This window comes from Nylanderia fulva, unplaced genomic scaffold, assembly GCF_048542155.1.
Source record: "Nylanderia fulva isolate GAGA-0341 unplaced genomic scaffold, ASM4854215v1 Scaffold20, whole genome shotgun sequence".
Taxonomy (NCBI): domain Eukaryota; kingdom Metazoa; phylum Arthropoda; class Insecta; order Hymenoptera; family Formicidae; genus Nylanderia; species Nylanderia fulva.
Window position 1 is genome coordinate 146,661 of NW_028190264.1, and position 25,881 is coordinate 172,541.

The following is a 25,881-nucleotide window of genomic DNA, read 5'->3' on the forward strand; positions in this document are numbered from 1 at the left end:
CATTTTGTCGATAAAAGAGGAAGAAAACTTAGGTTTAACTTAGGATCCTTAAATGCAGCAGGAATTTTTCAGTGAATCTCTCGCAATGTAAAACTTATGTCGCTAACAACGCTTAGACATGTCGCGTTAGGTGTGGCGCGTATAAATGTATACATACTTGAGTAAGTACGCGATCTATCGACAATAGGTTTTTTTTGCGCGACGTGTCGCGCTTAACCTTTGCCTCGATCGTTCGTAAATGATAGCACGACGTGAATCCTTATTGCAGTCACGAATGCGGCTTGTTTCGTGACGATACCGTCGTTTTGCGGTCGCTCTCTGAGGTTCTCTCGCCGGACGTTCATTAACTCGATTGCCACCGTTGCTCCTCGAAAAATAAATCTTCGTACCTGACACAACTAACTGTCTCGTGTATGTCCATAACCGAAAGAAAAAAAAACATCTCGAACCTTCACGTTGTTAGGAACATAGTAGGAAAAATTTGTGTTTTTTTTTTTGTTAAATATTTAACACATTCATCTGTTAATTTAACATATTGTTGTTGTTTGTTAATTGAACACGCATATATTTTTAGTTTTACATAATAAATATATGTACCGTATTATTAGCGACAAAATTTGTCTATTAAAATTTACAGGGAAAAGAAGTAAATTTCATTTTATAAGTAAATAGGATATAAAATGTAAAATTAATATTTTATGGATTAATTTTTATATCAAAATTATGTCAATTTTATACAAAATTATTTCAAATTATTTGAAGCTTTCCATTTTTTATAGTAAAATATTCTTCTCATCCATTTAACATATCTTTTTTTAAAAAAGCTTCCTGTTTAAATTTTTTGTTAAGTATTTAACATCTTCATCTGTTAATTTAACATATTATTGTTTGTTAAAATTGAACACGTATCTATTCGTGTCGCCATTTAACATATTTGTATTACGTTAAATTAACAGAAAAATTTCTGTAGACCATTTAGGACATGTGATATCTGTTAAAAACACAAATTCTCCAACTGTGAATTGGAGAAAAAGACGCGTGTTGCACTGTAAAAAAGATATATATATAAAATTACATAAATAATAGATGTAAAATTGTACGATAATAAAAATATATACATTTTCATTATTCATCGTGCAATTTTACACTTATTATTTATTTAATTTTAAATATTTTTATGCAATATGTTACATATTTCTTCACGCAGTGTACATTAGAACAAATATTTTAATGTGAAGCATATTAAGAAAATATCGATGAAAATAGAAAAATATTGATATAAATGTAGAAATTAATTATCGTCGCATTCATTATATATAAATTCTTAGATCGATTCCGAAACGATTTCGCCTTCGGCGCAAGAATTGTCAAATGTCTACACTTTTAGAAACGACGATAAAAGATAAAAGACCGTAACAAACAATTCCATTCGATTCTATAAAATTTCAACCTTATTTATATTAACAAATATAAATATTTTTTAATTAAATATAATTAAATTAAATTAAATATTATTCATATAAATAAATAAAAAACCGAATTATTTATATTAATAAATACATAAATGTTGATCCTCCGCGACATTTTCACATACAGTATATTTCCAAAACATCTTGATCTCTATGGTCAATTAACAGGTTTTCGAGAAAATCGAGGAGGCTAAAAGGCGCGAGTTATGATATATCCTCGGGAGATCCGGCGAGTTCTCGAGAGCAAGGCGAGGCAAGAAGATGAGACGGGCGAAACGAAACGAAGCGAGTCAAATCGAGTACAGTCGAGTCGAGTCGAGTCTCGGACCCGACTCGAGCGAGAGTTTGAGGCGAGGCGAAGCCGAGTCGCGGAGCGGCTTCGCCGTTCAAGAGAAGGAATGCGGCCGCCACGGCGCGATGAAGATGCGGGAAGGGGCGAGCAAGGACGAGAGGAAGGTTGGGGGAAAGGACGGGGTAGTAATATGGAAGAGAGAAGGGGGTCGAAGACCGAGTCCGGTTAGCGATGGCTCCGAACGCGATCGCTCGCGAATCGCGGAGTGAAACGCAAACAAGACCTTCCTTCCCTCGCGCGTTGACACATTATAATCGATCAGCTGTTTTCCCCGGGATTGCCTCCGATTTTCTTCAGTCATTCACACGCGCGCGCAGGAGTGCGACAATTATTATCATATTATATAATATAATATTATATAATGTAATATATATTAAAAATGTTTTTTATATGTATGTATACAATAAAATTATATGAAGAATTTTCGTGCTAAAGAATTGTCGGTTTCACAAGATTTTTCGTTTTATTAGAAAATTTTTTTACTAAAAAAATTATATTTTTTTCTAATCAAAAATACATTAATAATATATGTATATATTAATTAATCATAAATATTTAAAAAAAATTTATAATATTCATAATTAAAATATACCCAACCTACATAACTTATATATTTACATATAAAAATAGAAATATAAATAAATAAATAAAATAATTTTTTTTATTAAAAACTGAAGAAAAGGCTAGAACCTTTGATGTGGATGAGTCAATCGGTGATTCAGAGAATGCCACGTAGGAATATTATTACTAATTCTTTAATGACGATTTTCGCGGTGCGGACTTTTACTGTACGACTAATTGAAGCAAACTTTATTGCCGCCGCGGTAATGTCTGTCATTAATGTCGCGCTGTCCCTGGCTCGAGCTTCGTTGCCTTTTCCCATAAGGAATTGTGCGCACGCTGCCCGTATATATACTTTATACTGCAGGCAATTAGCGACTAGAAACTAGCTGGCAGTGTGTCGCGATTGCGTGTATTTACGGGTGTATTTGCGAGGAGCGAACGTTCCCTCCATTTTTCAACCGAGTGCGTCACCATTTTCCTCCTCGCATACAAAAGCTCAATTTCGAGTTGGAAATTACTTCCCTCTCGTTCCGTTCACCGACGCAAATTAGACCTTTAAACGCGAATTAATAAGCTCGAACGTAAACAAATATATTGGGTCCTCGCCGCGGCCATGTCAGATTGTGACGTCAGAGGCGAGAAAGAATTTTCACACGCTGAACATTCTTAGATGCCACTTTTAATGATGAAATACTACTTCGGATGACTTCGGCACATGAAAACTATTATTTTTCCCTTGACAATCAACAATCATAAAATGATCGTGACAGACTTTGTCATGCGTAATGACTACGCATGCGCGAAAACCAGACGAACTGGGCATTTTTTTACAGCTGTTGATTGATTATAAGTATTTTAAGAGTGCACCAAAGTCATCTCAAGTGCTGTTTCACCGAAATATCTTTTTATTTCGAAATAGCACCTAAGAATTTTCGGCGTATGTTGTTTTCTCGCCTCTGACGTCATAATTCCAACATGGTCGGCGAGCCAGAGGCCTTTGGTTTCTTTTGCAGAAAAATATACTATTATTTTATATATTATTATATATATTATTTTATATTATTATATTTTATATATTGTTATATATATTTTATATTTTTTTTATATATTATTATATACATTTTATATTATTTTATTTATTATTATACACTCTTTCAAGGAATATGAGCTAAGAGCTCCTCTTATACATATTTTAAAAAATATGTAAAATTGCATTTAAAATGTAACATTACATAAAAATATGTAAAATTACACTCATTATTTATGTAATTTCACATTTTTTATGTAATACATCACATATTTTTTTACAGTGCGCCGAAAGAATTTTTTGCTGTCTTTTTTTCCCTCTTCTCCTAAGAGAGGTTGATAAGAGACGTCTCCTCTTTAATCCGAGCCGGCGTTTCGCGCCGAAGCGTCTCTCCCCGAAGACGATTAGTCACGTCGACCTACACTTAAGAGCCGAGACGAAATCTCGGGCACCGCAGCGGTATCCAAGTTTTGACCAGGCAATTTCGAAAGGACGCGCGCACTTGGCGACGTGTTCTATTCGCGCCACTAGGTCACCGAAAGACGAGGAACCCCGTTACACAGAATGGAAATAGAGCGAGTTTTGAACGCCGCCCTCTCAAATGCATCGCTATTTGTAATACAGATGGATCATTAGGGGAGAGCTCCCGCGTCTTTCCACATGTCACGTTGTACAAATGTAAAAACCGACCGAATCGAGTTAGATGCCCGGATGTATAAACGTCATCAGTGTCTCTCAACTTTCCCGAGGGTGAATTTCGTCACAGAAATCGCGATGGAGCAATCGACTCCGACCACGCGTTTTATTGGAATTTTATGTATCGTTAGAAAATAATATTTGAAAAATTCCCAGATATTTTTACGGGAAATAATTGCTTGCAATTAACTTTAAATTCTATCGCGTTTTCATCAAGTTTTAAGGTACTAAGTTTGCTATTGTATTGGAATTTTATGTATTTTTAGAAAGTGATATTTGAAAAATTCCCAGAAATTTTTACGGGAAATAATTGCTTGCAATTAAATTCCATCGCGTTTTCATCAAGTTTTAAGATACCTACTAAGTTTGCTATTGTATTGGAATTTTATATATTTTTAGAAAATGATTTTTGAAAAGTTCTACGGGAAATAATTGCTTGCAATTAACTTTAAATTCTATCGCGTTTTCATCAAGTTTTAAGATACTAAGTTTGCTATTGTATCTTACAAGAGTAATATATTCATCTATTTTTGAGATTATTTCTGATAGAAACTAATATTTGGAAATTTTTACGATAATAAATAATGCTCTACAATATACTTTAAATTCCTTGTATTCCATTGCGTTATCATCAAGTTTCAGATAATAGGTTTCCTATTGTATCTTATTGTTGAAATTTATGTATCGTTAAGAAACTGATGTTTGAAAAATTCCCAGAAATTTTTACGATAAATAATTACCTGTAATTAATTTTAAATTCCTTAAATTCCATCGCGTTATCATCAAGTTTAAGATAATATAAGTTTGCTGCTATCGTATCTTATTATTAAGATATTTTTACCGATCATTAGAAAGTAATATTTGAAAAATTCCCAGAAATTTTTTAAAAATTAAACAGAATACAAATTTTAAAGACTTTAGAAAATAGTTTAAAAATAGTTTTTTTAAATTTCGAGTATACAAGATATATATAAAAGAAAAACTATAACGATAATGGCAACATTTTTTCAGAGATAGGAAGCTATAATTATAACATTAAGAAAATACACAAGTAATTGTTAACGAAAAAGGAGGAAGCAAGAGAGATTAAAATTAAGAAAAAATTTTAAAAAAATTAGAATGCAATAAATTAAAAAAAATTAAACAGAATAAAAATTTTAAAAAGATTTTCGAAAACGACAATATTTTTTATGAATAATAAAATACATCGTTCAAGCAAAAATAATAAAATATCGATTATTATGCTACGCTGTTGTTTTTAAACCAGAAAAATCAAGCATTAAAAAAGAAAGCGTTTTATTATACAACTGTCCTTTTTTCCTTATTGTAAAGAATTCTTAATATCGTAATGTAGGTAGATTTGCAGTATTCGATATACACTTGAGATTAAAAAGTCTCTCCCGTGTGAGTATATGCAATGCAGAGATAACGTTGCTTTCCAGCGCGTAAAACAAAACGAGCGGATCCAGCTTTCTCTCCGACTTTCCAAAGCTGAACACGTCCTTAGTCGATCTGCTCCTTCGCTATGTATAATGTATAATTCGTTCGATAAGTTACCGTTAATCGAACCCGCTTAAGAAGAGAAAACGCGCGAAGGGCCGCGAAGTAAATGTCAATAAAAAGCGCTCGCGAGTCAGTAAATGTCAGAATAAACGAGACAAATTTATTCGGCACGATAATCGCGCAAGTTTCTTCTCAATTAAGATATATAATTAAATATAACTATAATAAAAATTATAATTATAATGGAAATATACACTGTAAAAAAATTTGTAATGTATTACATAAAGATATGTAAAATTACATGCATAAATAATAAGTGTAAAATTATACGATGAATAATGAAAAGGTCTATATATTTCGTGCAATTTTACACTTATTATTTATGTAATTTTACATATTTTTATGTAATTTACATTTTACATATTTTTGTACAGTGTAATTGGATAATTACGATAAAAATAATGAAAAAAATCGAATAAATTTTATATAGAACGCAGATTATTCGTATATAATTTATTCTTTCTCTACGTCTTCTTAAATATATGAAACCCTACGGATATTCGATAATCTCGTTACACATTATCATATAAAAGGGGACCGACATTAGAGTAGATTATAAAGAGACGAGAGACATCAAAAGCTGTAGCCGCGCGATGGAATGTCAGTTTTACTCAATGACAGAAGCGCCGGTTTATCCTATAAATGTGCTTCGAGAGAGAGAGAGAGAGAGAAAGAGCCACAAATTCCACGTGCACTTGGTGCATAATAAAAAAAAATAAATAAATAAAAATGTTCTCAAACGCGACGAAGCGAGGCTCTATCTATGAATCGAGCGTTTACGCGCGGCTTTATTCTTCAGAAGAGAACAGGTCAGGCGGGGATCTCTGGTGAACGGTGAGTACAACCGAGAATTCAGAGGGAGAGGGAATCTGCGAAGCGGTTTTACGGCGCGGCGAGGTCAGCGTCTTTTCTGCGTACTCGGGGATTCGCCGATCCTTGTTGTCGTTGTCGGTTTTCCGCCGACGAAAGTCGACGACAAACATCGGCCTTGCCTACGAAATATCGAAAGGGGAACAACTACGCGATCGTTTAATGGTGGACCGATAGGATACAGGGTATCCTATCGCTGTAAAAAAATGTTTCTGTAATATATTACAGAAAAATATGTACATGTAAAATTACATGAATAATTACATGTAAAATTACACCATACATAATGAAAATCTATACATTTTTAGATATTAATTATCAAGTGTAATTTTACATTTATTTTATGTAATTTTACATATTTTTATGTAATTTTGCATATTTTTTGGGAACAACTATGCGATCGTTTAATGGTGAATACAGGGTACCCTATCGCTGTAAAAAAATGTTTCTGTAATATATTACAGAAAAATATGTATATGTAAAATTACACGAATAATTACATGTAAAATTACACCATAAATAATGAAAATTTATACATTTTTAAACATTAATTATCAAGTGTAATTTTACACTTATTTTTATGTAATTTTAAATATTTTTTTATGTAATTTAACAAATTTTTATGTAATTTTACATATTTTTTACAGTGTAATATTATTTCACAAAATCGAGGCTTCTCATCAAAAAATGTTTTATATAAAAGTTGTAGATTGTTGAAGGGGTTATTTGTTATAAACATAGTTTCATTCCAAGTAAACATATATTTTTAACATTCCATTAATAATAAATTAATAATAATAATAAAAAGCCTTTATTATTTTAAGTGGAATCACCATAATAATTTTGATTATACTATTTTTTATAAATCGTAATATTTGGCATAAAAAATTGTTAGAATAAAATAGTCGAAAAATGAATAATTTACGAGATGTTTTATGCTTTATTCTGATATATGTTTTTGATAAAAAGTATTAAATATATATCCCATAATGTACTCATTTTTCAATAATCTTGTCTTAATAATTTTCTGGATAAAATAATGAGATAAAGCAAATTGATGTAAAAAATGTCATTTGAAAAAGTGTACAATTATTACTTTGTAAATTTTTTTAAATCAGAAGAGTATGTTTTTCTTACATCAACTGATTTATCAAATTTTACTAATAAGCAAAAAAAATTATGATAAGTTTATTAAAAAATAAATATATTATGAGATATTTCATTGTTTTTGTTCAAAATGTGTCAGAATGAAAGATAAAATATCTCGTAAGTAAATCATTCAATTTTCGATTATTCAACTCTAACAAATTTTTTCCGCCAAATATTTTACGAGAAATTGATTTATGCAAGAAAATTATAGTGGTTTCATGTAAAAAAATAATGATAATCTCGAAACTCTACAATTTTTGTATTTTCGAAATATATATATATATATATATATATATATATAATTATTAAAATATAATAAAATATATATACATGTATATAAAATAATAATATATATATAATATATATAAATTATTTAAAATAGAACACCCTGTATAAATAAATAATATACATATATATATATACATAGATTTATGTGTATAATATTGTATGTATATAACGAGCTGACAAATAAATATTTACGCATACATACTACGTTCCTTTCACTTGCGCTGTGTTGCCTTATCATTGAAATCGATTCCAAAACACGCAGATATGCGAGTAAATAACGCAGTTCAAGTATAAAACGTCGATGTGGTGTGCCAAGTCCTTTTTTAATTTTTTTCCGAAACCAAAAAAATCCAAAAAATGCAAGATTTTACATAGAAAAAAAAGAAGTTTATCTTGCGGCGATAAGCCGTGTACATCCTTTTTATCTGTCTCATAGGGAATAGAGAATATCGAATTTCGTTCGACCGATCGAACGATTATTTTGTAAGGCTGTAGGAATTTCTAGCATCACGAGACACGAAGCTGTTCTATAAGCTCTTAATTTGTTGCCATGACGAAACCGAGCGACAAGCTGGCGGAGAAAGTTAATCCTCGAGGTATTTACCGGCCTTTTTTTCTATAATCGGACCCACTTCCGATTTCGTGTCCCGCATCATCGACCAGCATTATATTACGTCATCGTCGGGACCTCAAAATCCTCGCCTGTCTTTATTTGTCAATTGATCGAGAAGAGGGTTTAAACAGACGGTCGACCGCATCCACGGACAATGCGGTTTTTACATTTTTATACCTTCCAAAGGGAAAGAATAACGAGATATTTTGTCTTAAAAATAAATTTTTAAAAAATTTTTTAAATAAAAAAATCTTGCAAAAAATATGAGAAAAGAAAAGAAATAATGTACAATGCGGTTTTTACTTTTTTACCTTCCTGAAGGGAAGGAATAACGAGATATTTCATTAAAAAAAAATAAAATAAATAAATAAAAAATAAAAAAATAATTTTTTAAATAAAAAAAAATTGAAAAAAATGAGAAAAAGAGAAGAAATAATACGAAATAATGTACAATGCGGTTTTTACTTTTTTACTTTCCTGAAGGGAAGGAATAACGAGATATTTTATTTGAAAAAAAAAATAAATCAAAAATCTTGAAAAAATATGAGAATTAAAAAGAGAAGAAATAATAGAAAATAATGTATTCTCCCCTTGGCTATTTTTGAACACGCGAACGAATCCGCGATTATTTATCGTATGCGCATGACATCGCAAGTATGAATAACGTGGGAGAGGTTCTCCTTGTGTGTGTATTACCTTATTTCGTATCTGCTATTAGAGACGCGACTGTCATAAATGTCAGATGCAAAACTACCTGCCTATCATTCATCTATTTCGTAATTTCCATATTGCACGACGAGTAACGCAGTAATGATGTCTCAAACACCGGCTCTAAAAAATAAACATCAGCTTCCAATAAAAAAAAGAGCGCCAGAATCAATTTTCGTGCAATATTTATTTTTGTTAATCAAAGTAATTTTTTATGCATATTATAATGAGAGGGATTTCGGTAAAATTTTTCGGTTTGATATTTTTCTTTCTGAAACAACATGAAATTTCTGATCTCATTTTATTTCTTTTATTTTATTTTATTTTTTTTTTCATTTTTTACACACTTAAAATAATTTTTTTTAAATTATTTTGTGTCTTTATTTTTATTCTGATATTTGATATCGCGGAAAATGAATGCGCTCGATTGCAGATTAATTTTCAGGGTTTGCTGACGCGATGCAGAAAAGCCTGTCTCTGCTCCGGTTTCCATTTCACGTTCACATTTCTTTTTTCTCGTGCCGGCCACGTGACACACACACACACACACATAATTAAAATTATGCATAATTAAAAATTTTTGTAAATTTAATTTTTTGTTATTTTATTATTTTCATTTTTTTTATATTAACAAATTATTAAAAAATTAGTAAGTTAATTAATTTTATTTTTTTTGTATAAATTCCAGTGTTTATTCAAAATATGCTTAATTTTTTACTAAATCGCGACACTCGCCCAGGGTGTTTCACATCCTCGTGGGAGAGAAAAAGAACGAGAGAGAGAAAGATGACGAGGGAAGAGGAAGAGGGAGGGAGATTCCTTCGCGCGCTCGAGCGACGCAATAAACGGGGAGACCTTCGTGTCGCTTTCGTAATATGCGTACCGTGAAATGGAATGAAGCCGATTAGGTGTACATATATAAATATACATATAATTTTTAAAAATTTATCAATAATTATGTATAATTAATTTAATATTTTTATTTAAATATTCATAATTTTTTTTTTTATATCTAGAAATAATGTAAATTATTTTCTTAATGTCTTCAATATCAAACTTTAATTTTTCAAAATTGTTGTGTAATTATTATTGTTTGCAGTACCCGGGTACCTTGAGGCGACTCTTTAAATGTTAAAAATGTATGTCGAAACTTTTCTTTGAAGATATAATAGAAAAGAATGTTTGGTATGTCCTAGCAGCTGTTATCAAAAAATTATCACAGGGCGATATGTTAAAAATATCTAACAATAAGTATCTGCGTCTTTATTTTTTCTAGCACACGTGTCTTGTGTTGATGTAATTAATTAATGACGATACATTAATGTAAGTAAGTTTTGGTACCTAACACTGAAAAAAAAATTGTTAACTTGACTAAATCGTTCAACTAAATATTATTTTGTTAATTGAACATATAAAAATATTTAAATTAAATTAATTATACGATTTTTTTATACCTTTAATTCTCTATAAAAAAAATCGTATAATTAATTTAATTTAAATATTTGTATATGTTCAATTAACTTAAAAAAAATATATAAATAGGTCCATATATACGCATTCAGGATCTCATAAAGAAATCTTCGTTGTTAAAAATGATAGGAGGCCAAAGTTTTCCGGGACACCCTATATAAACTTTATTCGCATAACGCAGCGCCGCAGGAATTCGCTGATAGAATTTAGGGGCCGATCGGTGATATTTCGAGCCGATGACGAATTTGATGCGAAATTCACGCACTAAGCTAAAATCGCAAAATCCAGATGGGCAAACACAATCGGCGCGAAAAAGAAATAACAAGTCTCTCCCCGACGACAGATCGCCGACGAGAGAGAAAGAGAGAGAGAGAGAGAGAGAGGCAGCACGCGATACTCGCGTTACATCACTCGATCGCGATAAAAGAGCATAAAAAAAAAAGAATTCATTCTCTCATCGCGAGGAACGCAAAATGGCGCGTCAAAGTTTAACGATATCGATCAACTCGCATTTTTCCCGATTTCGCATTTTTTTTTAATTTAATTTAATTTTTTTATATCATAAAGTGTGCAAACAAATTCTAGTATTTATTCAAACTTTTATATATATATATATATATATATTTTTTTTTTTTTTCTGAGAAATTTTATGATCGACCTTCTGGATCGGCGATTTCGCTGGAGCAAAAGAATAAAAAGGAGCTGTCAAAACTCACCCTCGTCCAGGAGACGCTCCACGTGTATGAAGACATTCGGGAAGGCAGCTAGCTGCTTCCGGTCCTTCAACAACTGTGACAGGTAGTCCGCTATACTCTGCGTCGTGGTGTTAGTATTATCACACATCGCAAATTGTACTCGGTTGCTTCAATGGCGAATGTTGGCGCGTGTTGGGCGCGCGCGGGCACGCTTAATAATGCACAACGGGAGAGAGAGAGAGAGAGAGAGAGAGAGAGAGAAAGAGAGAGAGAGAAAGTGAATAAATGAGAGAGAGAGAGAGAGCACACCACGGTGCGCGGTGTCGAAAGGGACGGAATCGTTCTCTCTCCGAGTAAATCACGACGACAGGCGCGGACGGGCGGAGACGAACTGACGAAGGAGCGCGCAAAGAGAAGAGCCGGAGAACGCGGCGAGTGGGTGGGGGATCGGTATGGCGCGGCGGAGGAGGGGGGAGAGAGAGAGAGCACACGAGGGCGACACTCCTCCGAGAGAGTCGTGAAGTTGTCCGCGAGTGCTCCTCGAGTTCTCTTATTTTTCCAGAGAGAGAGAGAGAGAGAGAGAGAGAGAGAGAGAAAGAAAAAAATCTTGGACCGATGCACTCCTCTTCCTCGCACTATTACGTTCTTAGGAAACGTATGTCTCCACGTACGCGCGCGCGCAGTAGATCGCGAAGAGGAGGGAGAGAGCGGAACTCGCGGGGGATTCGAGGAGAAAACACGCGCGCGCCACGGAACTCTCGGATCTACTGAGCGCGCCCGCCGCCCGCGCTCGCGCAGCTACGTGCGCGCGCCGACGCGAGCCGAGTCCGCCCGAGGGCGCGCGAGTGACGCGCCGCGCATGCGCGGCCTAGCTGTCACCGCCGTCTCGCTACCGCCCACTACCATATACGGCCTCTGCATGCGCGCTTCTAGTCTAGGAGCGAGAGAGAGAGAGACGCGCAGATATACATGCAGAGTCGGATAATTCAGGCCCACGTTATATATTCATACATATGTGCATCTGTCCTTCCTTATGTTCTGTGTGTGCGGGGGCGAGGACTTTTTTTTTCTTTAGATATGAATCCTTCTACAGATTATTTTTTACAGCACTAGGAAATAATTATTAAATTAATAAAGATTTATTCCAATACTGCCTTATAAATATTTGTATGCTTCGAAATGGATTTTCTTATTATTTAGTTTCGAATAAATGATTTATAAGGTATATTGAAATAAATGTTTATTCGAATTTTTTTACAGCACTAGGAAATAATTATTAAATTAATAAAGATTTCTTTCAACACTGCCTTATAAATATTTGTATGCTTCGAAATGAATTTTCTTATTATTTAGTTTCGAATAAATGATTTATAAGGTATATTGAAATAAATGTTTATTCGAATTTTTTTACAGCACTGGAAAATAATTATTAAATTAACAAAGATTTCTTTCAACACTGCCTTATAAATATTTGTATGCTTCGAAATGGATTTTCTTATTATTTAGTTTCGAATAAATGATTTATAAGGCGGTATTGAAATAAATGTTTATTCGAATTCAATAAATTTGTTTCAGTGCATGAATTCTACGTTATGTTTATAAAAAAAAATGTTCTCTTGAATTTTTCGTGTGTACTTTCTCCGATTACAATTGATAAAGATTTATATTTCAATACTGCCTTATAAATATTATTTATTTGAAACAAATAAATATTGATGCTTTGAAAATGATTTTCTTATAATTTCAAATAAATGATTTATAAAGCAGTATTGAAATAAATATTCGAATTCAATACATTTTTTTCAACGCATAAATTCTAAATTATGTTTATAAAAAGAATTTCCGCTTGAATTTTTCGCGCACCTTCTCCGATTACAATTTTTAATCTTGGCTCGGGATGCTGTGCACCGAGTTACTCATACAAATGTGATCCTGCCTTCGCGCGAGATTTTTCGAGGATGAATAATAAGAGAAAGATTGATGACGAATAATTAATAATACAAAATGCGCTTAATTGTCTTTGCGAAAAGCCGCGGGAAGCCGCTCCTAGAGCTTCGTGGAAGTAGAAAAGAGGAAGAAAAAAAATGGACCGTACACACGAACACACACACAATGAGATATCCTGAGTGGCGCAATCGGCCTCTCCCAAGCCGAGAGAGATCGGTGCATTACATCAACAACTTGGTTACGATCTCGGAGCGGCGTGCCTTAGAATGCATAATTAATATTCTCTACCTACCCGCCTTTTTTTCGATGCGCGCTATATATCACGACGCGAGCGTACAAGGTAAATTTATCCGCGATTCATGCATTAACGATATACAAATAAACCGGCGACACTCGGTCTTCATTTACTTCAATACATTTTTTTCAAGAGGAATCGACAATCTCAGTCGACAGACACCCCTCCAAATAACTGTGTTGACATTGCAAGGTCGTGTACGAAGCTGATCCTCCGAGAGGATCTTCTGCCAACTGAACAATTGAAGAATAATTGCCTTTTCTTTTAATCTAAATTTCGTTCCTCCGTTCTAATCGGAGCAATCTTTTTTATTACATAGAACTCGCATTAAAGTAATTTTGCGCGGGAAATGCTACTGAATGCAACCTTTTCCCAGGTAGAACGCCGATGGAAGTGCCGAGATTGCGAGGTACAATTAATGCTGTCAACGGTGCGTGTTTTCCGCCAGTTTGTCCTTACAAGTCGCTGCAAAGAGCACGCACGCGATTTAAGCGCGCGGAAAAGAGAAACGAGATAGCGTGACTCGGTTCGTAATCGACATTCAGTTGACAATCGACGCTTATTTACATTTAAAAACTTAGAATCATAATTAGCGGAAGGTGGCAGCCGATCTCGATTCATTCAAATGCAAATAAAATCAGCAGATTTTCAAGGTTTTCCAAAACAAATATCTTTGTGTGAAATTTTGAAGACACCCGTTGAATCTATGTTAAAATCACCAAAGAGCTCGTCGGGGTTTCCGCTTGCCCACTATTACGCTATTTTAAAATGATCGTGCCTTTGTTTCCCTTTCACAGCGAAACAAAAATCGGATCTCTAAAAATAAAAATCACACTTCTGCATCCTGTGTTACAAGAATAAACAAACGTTTCTACAGATAAAATCTAATTACACGCATCTGGCGAAAGATAATGTATAAAATTATACTATACAATTTTATACATTACTATTCTTCTTATAAAAATATATTATAAAATATATATTATACAATATATTATCATAACAATTATTATATAATTTTATATATTACTATTCTTATAAAAATATATTATAAAATATATATTATAAAATATATATTATACAATATATTATTATAAAAATTATTATACAAATTAATGTAAATAGGAAGTAAAAAATTATCAGATGAAATTAGATCGACTTAGACAAGCACGAATTCCAGAATGCAAAACGTGTTTTTATTTTTAGATCCCGTTCCACATCGTTTACGCACAAATCCATCTTCCGTTCGAGAAATCGTCCGGAGATCAATGGAACGGATTGGGTCAAATTCGAAGGATGTGATCATCGATCGATTGATCGATCGATCTCCGGGATATGTTCGAGGCCCCGATTCTTCAGTCCTCTTCTCCCACGGACTTTACCTTCTATGCCCCGTCGAGCGCCTACACGAGCATGCACACGTTGATAAACGCAAAAGTAACGTTGACGTCACGTGTCCATACATGGCCTCATCGTGAAAACCACGTGTGGGTGTCGCGTTGTAAATTATTTCTTCTCGAACTTCCTTTTTTTCCTCGTTTCTTCTTCTAGTCGGCATCCTTCCATTTCTATCCTCCGATTGTCTCTGTAATCCTCTAATTGAAAGAAAGGACTATCGAAGCCTGTAATATAATCTTTATAAAATGCGATACATACACCAGTAAATGCATTGAAATCTTTACAAGTATTTAAAACAATTTTGATATAATTTCCTTTTATTTGATATATATGATAAACAATATCTTTTTCTTTAGCTTATTGATTTTTCTCTAACGCATATATATGCATTGAAATTTTTACATTTTTGAGATATAATTTCCTTTTATTTTATATATATATATATGATCATCTTTTTTTAGCTTATTGATTTTTCGCATATATATGCGTTAAAATTATATAATTTTAGAAATAATTCCTTAATTATCTCTTTCTTTTATAGCTCTGTTTACAAAAATGTGAGAATGAAATAGTCAAAAATTAGGAAACCTCATTCGTATGATTTTATATTAAAATCCTGTGAAATGTTTCTTCGTAATTCGCACAAATTCATGCAAATGCACAAAACAGGTATCGATCAATGCTGTATTACATTTATAAAAAATAATAAAATTTTACAATTGTATAAACAATAAGTTTGATTGACAATAATTTGTACCTGTAATTGTACAATTGCATGCAGAAACAATCACGTGATATCGTTTGTACTATAATTAATAGTATAAACAATTACAAAATTGTTATTTTTGGAATATAAAATTATAGATAATAAAAAAAGAGAAAAGGCAAACTTTTTGCAAAATTAAATTGCACAAATACACGCACGCGCGTGTATGTAAAATATTATTATATTTTTAATAATAGTAATAATTCAGAGTAATGATATCTAAAAATTAAAAATTAGCAATAAAAAAAAATCTTGACATCAGTAATAATAATATCAAAAAAATACTTATGATCATCATAAATCATTGTCAAGATTTTCTTATTCAAGAAAATTATAATTAGCAATATAAAATGTAGGCAAGCAAAAATGAAAAACTGATTGATTGTATATTAACACTTTTTCATCAAATGAATATGGAATATAAAATATCAATTGAATTGATATTCCATATTCACCGACATTTTCACTGCAACCACGGTTACGACCGATTGAAATAGAAAACGAGTCAAATAAATCTAAAGTATTAATATGAACTTATACTTAGAGACATCAAATCTGTCGGATGCAGCAAATCGTTGAAAATCTTCGGAAAACACACAGGTTGTCCCCTTTTAAACGAAACACATTGGCGAATTTTCCGAGATTTTCATGTACAATTTATTCTGTTCCTGTTCTAATTGCTCCATGCGAATGTCAACTCTGCAAGTTGAAACATTGCTGCTTAAATTATATATCAAAAGCATAATTGATGTACATCATGATCGATCACTTACCCTTGTATCAATGCTCTTCCACGGTAAGCACCTAAATGAGCATAGTAAGTTGGTGCCGGATAGCTTACTGCTCTTGTACATCGAGCATACATGTGACAGAGATAATACGTTAGTTGCTCGATATCATCCTCCGTATATTGAGAGTCGTTGCATATGCATCTGTATTTTGTAGGCCTTGCTGTACCCTGTATTTATGTGGTATAAACGTTATTTAATGAGGACATTTGTATAAAATTGATTATCGAAGTACTTTAAGACTCCTGGCTCCTCATCGATCATGTTGGAATTGTGACGTCAGAGGCGAGAAAGCACACGCTAAAAATTCTTAGATGCCATTTCGAAATAAAAAGTGTACTGAAGCCATCTAAAATAATGTCTCATCGAAATACGTCACAATCTAATATGGCTAAGAACTCAGGAGCCTTAATTATTATTGTATCGATTTTCCTATCGATATATTCACTGTTTTTATCGTTGAAATTTATTTAGCTATATAAACAAATTTTATTTTTCTAAACGGCAACTTTACCTGAATACTCGCATGCGAGACGAGATAAAAATCAATATGATTTGGATGCGTTATTTCAGTATCTACAATTGTGCCTGCTCTCACGTTCTTATTTTTGTCGTCCGATTCTTTATCATTTGTTGGAAAAAGACGCACATGATGTCTCTTTTGAACAACAAGACAAGTAATTTGAATATTAGGGGCTTTCACTCTATTGCACGCACGTTTAATGGCATTAATTTCATGGTACATAACTTGAGCGAGCTGACCTTCGCTGACCCCATCTCTATATATTGAAATATACGTGTGTGATTATAAATTATGCGACAGTTTATAATCTTAAAAATATTACGCATAACGTCAAATAATATCATTAGGAAATATCACGGGAAATACATACCGGTAATAGATGATTTTATTTGGTAGACATTTTGTTTTGCTCTTATAAATATGCAGCTGCGATATTATTATTTGTTCAATATCCAAGATCATCTCTTCTTTGGGTGGCTGAAGTCTAAGTGCAATGTTGTATTGGAAGGCGGAATGATTACTGCTTGCGGCAACCTAAATTAATTACATTATTATTAAAGGATCCGTAGATATTTGTAGATAAGTCATCACACTTCATGTTTCAAGAGGATATAAAGGAAAAGTATCGTTTACAGAGTGTATACTCAAATCTTATAAATAAATTCCATGATTTTCCAGGTACTTTTGTTCAAAATTCCAAGTAACTTTAAAGTATTAAAAAAATTTTTAAATACAATTTTAAATTAAGTATATTTTTGTTATACATAATTTTTTAACATAAATAAAATATTTTTTAATATAATATTTTATAATAAAATATATTTTAATATACTTTATATGAACCTAATAAATTTTATATTTTTTAAAGGTACCTATATTTGAAAATAAAATCAAAGAGGCAATTTTTTTTAAAATTCTCCGAGTTCAAAATAAATTCCATGACAGTATTCCAGGATTTTTCAAGGTAGAAAAAAATTCCCTGAGAATTCTAGATTTTTCAGATTTTTCCAGGGAGTATACACTCTGGTTAAACCAAACAGTTATACTCACCGCTGCTATAGAAGGTATATTAATAGCATCAGGAGACGGATGTGTTACATCAGCACCAACAATCATACAATCATTATTCTTCAAAATTTTTGGCCTAAAAAAAGAAGGAAAAAAAATGATTTCTCGAAACTATTGAAAATTATGTCCTCTCTCTCATGAAACAATAAAAAAACAGGTATTTACATAGACGCTGAATGGAGTGTATGGTTAATTCCATTTAGTTTCGAATTTATCTTTAGAAGAATGTTTTTCACTGTTATGTAATTGTTCTTTGTTGCAGTTCGGAACTTTATACATTGCGTTAGAATACCTACTGACAACTCGGTAATCTGTTTTACTTTGCCTGAAACATATAAGTAATTTCAAGTTGGCATTCAACTGAGAAAAGATTTTGGAAAATTATGTTCTCACCGTATGTTGTATCCATACGATCTGATATAATCACTATTATCAATTTCAAATCTTTCTTTGATCCAAAGTAATTGTGGATCTCTGATATATTACTCGACCTCAGCTGTCTAAATGGACTTTGGGGCTCTTCAATATTCATACCAACTTCACTTGCTATGAAAACAAACGGTTCAATATAAATTATAGTAATAGACAAATGTATTATATTTGTTGTAGAAACAATATGGAAAAAAAAGGACCCTGCACCAAATACATATTGATTTACAACCAAACACGAAAAATTAGGACTTTGCGAGTTGTTTGACCAGTAACTATCTAATATTTAGCCTTGATGCTATTACATTTTTTGTTTAGCAGGACATAAGCTACAACATATGGGAAATAGAAAAAAAATGAAAAAAAAAAAAAAACAATTCTATGAAAGCCAAAATCCTATGTCTATTCCATCTTTTTTTTAAATTTAATTTTTCAGATACTAACCATAATCCATCAATGACATTGCAAATTCATGTATGTAATGTGTGTCTCTTTTAGAGTCACTCAAATCAAGTATAGTCCATGTGCCTTTATTCAAATTACTGGCCTGCTGAAATGCTTGCATTTTCCAAATTCCTTGCCTCACTATTCCTTTTTTGTTGTTATAATGTAAATCTGGAGGAGGTAAAACCCTAGCAGCCACTTGTTTCATTTCCGGGCGGACGGACAGATGAAACTCGTTTCTCATAACAGGACTATTATTCACATCAATCTTTCGAAACTACAAATATACAATATTATATAATAAATTATGACATAAATATTTTTAATGTAACAATATGATATCTGCCTTACTGCCTGTTCTATTCTGTATTTACGAGTAGGTGCATCCGTCGCTGCATATTTAATCATCTTGGTGGTTTGCTCTTCATCTAACTTTCTGTTAACAGCCTGCTTAGGCATGACGGCACATAACTGTAAACGTTTGAAGCAATATTTTAATTTTTTAGACTTACTCGATTATTTGCAGCAAAATATATAATAAAATGGCTCACGCACTTCGGCAGGCAAAAAAATCTTCTCAGGTCTGTTCGTCGCGCCCACCCAGAGACAAGGCAAATGGGGATATTGCAAATTGTACTCCTTGTATTTCATAAAATATTGCTGTATTGACATCATTTGATTTTCATGACTGAATCGATGTTCAACGGCAGATGGACCTAATCCGTTGACGCGATACGTTCGCTTTGTGAGCCCTTTACCCTTTATTTTCATTTGATAAATGATTTTTAAACCCTTCAAAAATTTTTCGATTTTTTCTCGATTCCATCTCTTATTCACTTCTTGTGGACTTGGAACCTCTTCTTGCGTAAACTCGGCCATTAAAGACAAAACATTCTGAGCTGTTGGAAACCCTTTGTGAGCAACTAAAAAAAGAGAAATACAATAAATATTAGGCATAAATAAAGAATATTTAATGTAGAAAGAATTTATAAAACACAAAAGTTTGTGTAAAGCCTTTGTATCGTGATGTGTCAATTAATATAATTTTTTTACTATCTATATTTATTAATGGTTTCCAGCCGAGTACAGCAGTTGAAAATCCGCCGCGTGAGAGACTTAAACCACCGGTTAATGACTGTCCACTATCAAAATCCCAATATAGTGATCTTCCAACCTATAATAAGATAAATATTTAAAAATATATATGTGCGATTTACAATCTAAAATATTTAAATATAAAGTATTTTTATATATAATATTGCATAATATTTAATATTTTATATCATAAATCACACATAATATATTTTATATGTAAATCACATGCATTATGCACATATTTTTCTCTTCTTTATATTAAATCGTAATTTATAATATTTAATATTTCATATTGTAAATCATACATATTTTATATTATAAATCATGCATTATGCACATATATTTCTCTTCTTTCTATTAAATCGTAATTTATAATATTTAATATTTTATATTGTAAATCACGCATTATATGCACGTATATTTCTCTTCTTTCTATTAAATCGTAATTTATAATATTTAATATTTTATATTGTAAATCACGCATTATGCACATATATTTCTCTTCTTTCTGTTAAATCGTAATTTATAAGATATTTTCCAACCTCAAAGTTTTAAATGGACTTTGAGATTCTCCAATATACATATCCTAGTTGCTTGTTATGAAAACAAACAATTCAATATAAATTAATAAAAGCATTGTGTTTGTTATATAGAAATATCTATACAACACATATAAAATATAAATTTGTAAAAGAAAAAGTATGTTTTTAAAATTTAAACAATATTATATTATATTATATATATTATATTATATATTTCTTTATACACAAATGTGCGATTAACTTTTCACACACAGTGCTTGTATTATATCATATTAGCAGGGTTGGTTAAATTAATTATTTTTTAAAATTAAATAAAGTTGAAGTTAATGGTTTATAAAATAATTAATTCAATTAAAATTTACATGAACAAAAAACTAACATTCTTGAAAATATTATTTATAAATGTCATAATTTAAAAATTTTTTAATTTAATACTTTATTTTTTTTTAATTTATATAAAATAAATAACAAAATAACAAAAAATTTAGTTTTTGATATAAAAATATATTTTTCTGTAACACTAATTATAAAAAAAGTAAAAACTAATAGTACCTTTATTTATTTTATAATATTTGTAAGAATGATATACATCATAGAATGATGTTCTTGTTAAAATTTAATTGTCCAATATTTAAAATAACAAAATGTAATGAAATATTCAGATGTCAAAAATTTTTAATTTAGTAAAAGATTAATAAGTTTAAATTTAAAAATAACTAGTTAAAATTAAAAATTAATTTATTTTAAATTAACTAAGCTAAATTAAAAATTATTAACTCTTTTAAAAGAATTAAAATTATTAACTCTTTTATTAACTTTGAACTAGTTACTACCCAACCTTGCATATTAGTATAAAAATTAGTATATTAATTATAATCATATTACTATTAACTGCTTACACTCAAAAATTGTGACTCAGGTGCATGACGCATGATGACATCCAGAACTTGTATACCAGTTTGATCTCTGTTAGCCTCATCAAGACCAGGTTTTAAATTTTTTATCCACTTAAGATCGATATTACCCACTTTCTTTAAAGTAATCTTGTATGTCTTCATTACTCTATCATATTCATCTTCATAAACACAAACTTCAAGTTCGTTCTGCATCTGAATAGAATGAAAAAAATTTAGTGCAATTAAAAAAACTAATAAAAAATTTATAGCTCGTATTTATTTCAAAATTAAACATTCATGAAATAAAATCAGAAGTCTTATTTTATAGATAATTGTATTACTAAAAATATGCATATATGCTATATATTACGTACCGAATCGTCAAAAGGAAGATCATTTGCACTATATGCATTTTTCTTGCCATCAAATGCCGGATATCTGTTACTAAAATTTTGAAACCTACATTGTTCAAAAATTTTTCTATATATAGCTTTTGAAGCAGTAGGTGTAATGTCTACATCATAATGAACAGCATTTGTTACAAAATCTTGATTAAATATAATTTCAAACATATTCGTATAAACTTTAATCGGTATTCCTAGTGTTCCGGCTTTCAAAGGATTCTGCCTTTTCGGTATAGAAAGCTGATATTGTTTCATTGCCTCAGATGACATTTTTGCTTTTCCAGAAGTTTTTGCCGTATGTAATGTATCTCTCAAAGTAAGTTGAGATAACTAAAGGGGGGAAAAATTATTTTTCACAAATTGACAGAAATGAGATATGAAATCAAAATCTACAGATATGCTTAATAACTGTATGAATAATTTATATATATAATTGTAATACCTGGGATTGTGCACTTGTTGTTGCTTGCTGCTGTTGTGTATCACCATGCGTCATGCTACCTTTGCCAGTTACTAGTTTAGAATCACCAGCAGCACCAATATCAACTACAAAAGAATAAAAGTACAATTTATACATTTACATGGACATAATGTAAATATACGTTTATATAAGATGTCTCAAAACTACTGTATATTATTTTTAATAGATTCTCCGACTAATTTTTCAGAAGGACTTTTTCACAGCAAAAGTGTCGAGCATCAATTTTCGAATCATAAACAATTAAAAAAAAGGGGAGGTTTTTTGCAAACTAAACTATGTAGATTTTGAAAGATCACTATGTTTAATTAATTTCAAACCTACTTCATAGAATAAACAAATTGATTAAAATAGTTTCTTAATTTAAAACTAAATTATAAATAGCAAAAGTTGAAGCTTGAAAAAAATGATGATTCTCCCGATTTTTATTTTTTATTACGAAAAATCGTCTCCAAAAGAGAATCTATTGGAATTTGGATAATGAATCTATTATATAGAATACTCTGTATGTGTGTGCGCGTGTAAATCAAACAACAAATACATTGGCAAAAGCATAAATAAGTCTTAACTTGAACTAAACAAAAAAAAAAATCGATAATATTGTCACTAAATACTTTTTCCAAAAATCCATAATATCTATTTTACTCAATAATATAAATTTATAAGACACACATTATATATATATATATATATATATATATATATATATATATATATAAATTCATAAATTATTTAAGAATGTTCCAATAGTATCTTTTCCAATTATTTAGATGTATATTGAAAAGATATTTTACTTGGAGCTTGTTGTCGAGCCCATGCTTGTTGCTGTTGAGATGGTAAACCTTGTGTTCCAGTTTGTTGAGATGATCGTTGACCCCATGCTTCTTGCTGCTGTGGTGGGCCTTGTGGTTGTTGACTCCATGCTCCTGGCTGTTGTGGTCGTGGGCCTTGTGGTTGTTGACCCCTCGCTCCTGGCTGTTGTGGTCGTGGGCCTTGTGGTTGTTGACTCCACGCTCCTGGCTGTTGTGGTTGTGGGCCTCCTGGTCGTTGACCCCATGCTCCTTGCTGTTGAGGTGGTGGACCTTGTGTTACAGTCTGTTGAGGTGATTGTTGCTCCCATGCTCCTTGCTGTTGAAATGGTGGACCTTGTGTTACAGTCTGTTGAGGTGGTCGTTGACCCCATGCTCCTTGCTGCTGTGGTGGGCCTTGTGGTTGTTGAAATGGTGGACCTTGTGTTACAGTCTGTTGAGGTGGTCGTTGACCCCATGCTCCTTGCTGCTGTGGTGGGCCTTGTGGTTGTTGAAATGGTGGACCTTGTGTTACAGTCTGTTGAGGTGGTCGTTGACCCCATGCTCCTTGCTGCTGTGGTGGGCCTTGTGGTTGTTGACTCCATGCTCCTGGCTGTTGTGGTCGTGGGCCTTGTGGTCGTGGGCCTTGTGGTTGTTGACCCCTCACTCCTGGCTGTTGTGGTCGTGGGCCTCCTGGTCGTTGACCCCATGTTCCTTGCTGTTGAGGTGGTGGACCTTGTGTTACAGTCTGTTGAGGTGGTCGTTGACCCCATGCTCCTTGCTGCTGTGGTGGGCCTTGTGGTTGTTGACTCCACGCTCCTGGCTGTTGTGGTCGTGAGCCTTGTGGTTGTTGACCCCTCGCTCCTGGCTGTTGTGGTTGTGGGCCTTGTGCTGGTTGTTGTGATGGCTGACCCCACGCTTTTGGCTGCTGTGCTCCAGTCTGTTGTTGTGGTTGGCCCTGTACTCCTTGTTGTTGAGGTTGTTGCGGTGGTACTTGCTGCTGCTGTGGTATACTTTGAGCTACTTGCTTCTGTGGTTTCTCTTCAGCTACAGAAAAGTGATCTATTATTATATATATTACAAGATGAACACACTTTACAAAAATGTTTCAAAAGAAAGAACAACTCTTCTCTTCTACTTTAAGAAAGATAATAGAAACAAGTAGCTCAAAGTTGTTCTTTCTGTTACAATACTTATTCTTTTTATGATTGCTTACCTTTTGACGTTGATGATGAGCCTGCTTCTAAAGCGCTCAGCTTCTTTTTCCCTGTAACATATATCTCTTGTGTATACACTTTGAACCATCTATAATAATCAAGTTTTACAATTTGCATTAGCATTATGTAACATATTCTTGTATCTATCCCAGTTTAATTCATTATTACAAGATACAAGTTTTTTGTTTAAAATAAATGTCTTATGAATTTTCTCCTAAATTATTTGATGCTGTAACCTAACGTTTGAAGATATCATTACAAAAGCAAAATATAAAAATCAAATTGTATAGAATTTGTATATATATTTCCAAAAGTATATTATTTTATATAAATTATTTCTATAAATGCTAAAGTTTCATTTTTAATCCCAATAAATAACTTGAAGGCTATATCATCATTATATGAGCTCCTTGGTTGGTTTTTACATCGACAAAGCAAGTTGAAGCCAGTCACCTTACAATAAGGTCACCTTATAATAAGGTCACCTTACAATAAGATCAGATCCTTGTTTATCCTGGCATATGCTACCTTGCTTCCCCTAATTACGATCCTTCAATAAAAACAATACAAATTTGCGAATAATACGTACCCTTCCTCGGCATCCTGTTTCAATTCGTACTGTACGAATTTCTCCCCGAAAGAAATCAGATCCTTCTCAAATTACTTGCTGATGTAACCTTGCAATTGCGCCGCAAATGCAAAACGAATTTACAATTGTTAACAATCACCAAATGTCTCGCGCCAAAGCTCGTCCTCTAATGGCTCGAATGTTCTCGATTACGGTCTTTTATTATTACGCGAAATTCCCCCGATTTTATGAATATTTTCACAAAATTCCCTTAAATTATTTACGATCTCGCAGCCACGCCTCCCGTAAGCAATTATTTTGACAGCCAATCATCTGTCTGTACTCTGTACCCTTTATTTCCGGAAAATCGCTTGATCATGACATGACGAGCCGTTATGAGCCATTTACTCTTAAAATAATAATAATTTTATTATTTTTATTAATTTTAATTAACTTTTTTATTTAAATTTTTTTAAAATAAACAGATCAGTCAAATTTATTCTTTGAAGTAGATAATAGCTTTTGATTGACCAATCAGAACAAAGAAATGAAAAGCTACTCTATACCAAAATAAAAAATCAATTTAAAATTAATAAAAATAATTAAATAATTATTATTTTTAAAATTAAAATCATCAAAATCATTAAAATTAATAAAATATTTTAAATTTAACCTGCACTGAAACGCCGAACCAATCAGCCTCCAAGAATGACAGGTAGCGTCAGCTGATTGGCTAATGCGCACGAAACACAAACTTGCGGTGTGATCAGA

The 25,881-nt window shown here is 32.1% G+C and overlaps 2 protein-coding genes across 5 annotated transcripts in view; both read right to left on the bottom strand.

Moving 5' to 3' along the window:
- how (protein held out wings) overlaps window positions 1-12,239 on the bottom strand; it is a 46,455-nt gene extending 34,216 nt beyond the window's left edge. For all 4 annotated transcript variants that reach the window (XM_029320040.2, XM_029320039.2, XM_029320038.2 and 1 more), the window contains exon 1: window positions 11,486-12,239. In XM_029320040.2, the coding sequence (XP_029175873.1) occupies window positions 11,486-11,612 (127 nt within the window). In that variant the 5' untranslated portion in view covers window positions 11,613-12,239. The remainder of the gene's footprint in view (window positions 1-11,485) is intronic.
- A 1,291-nt stretch (window positions 12,240-13,530) lies between these two features.
- Window positions 13,531-25,459, bottom strand: LOC114944067 (protein argonaute-2). Its single transcript, XM_029319793.2, has 17 exons — window positions 25,132-25,459; window positions 24,542-24,592; window positions 23,332-24,372; window positions 22,502-22,605; window positions 22,030-22,389; window positions 21,659-21,868; window positions 20,176-20,296; window positions 19,678-20,045; window positions 19,474-19,593; window positions 19,123-19,399; window positions 18,643-18,795; window positions 18,415-18,574; window positions 18,232-18,325; window positions 17,552-17,715; window positions 17,173-17,437; window positions 16,644-16,828; window positions 13,531-16,569 (listed from the first exon to the last, which is right to left on the bottom strand). Exons 1-17 carry the CDS (start codon window positions 25,142-25,144, stop codon window positions 16,482-16,484), a joined length of 3,774 nt encoding a protein of 1,257 aa, XP_029175626.2. The 5' UTR covers window positions 25,145-25,459; the 3' UTR covers window positions 13,531-16,481.
- Window positions 25,460-25,881: the final 422 nt, after the last annotated feature.

What these genes read in the sequence shown, in the direction of transcription:
- LOC114944067 (XM_029319793.2), bottom strand. An exon ending in CTCATCATCAACGTCAAAAG is followed by an intron (nt 24,373 to 24,541) that starts GTAAGCAATCAT and finishes ACTTTTCTGTAG; the next exon opens with CTGAAGAGAAACCACAGAAG. An exon ending in TCGTATGGATACAACATACG is followed by an intron (nt 18,575 to 18,642) that starts GTGAGAACATAA and finishes TATATGTTTCAG; the next exon opens with GCAAAGTAAAACAGATTACC.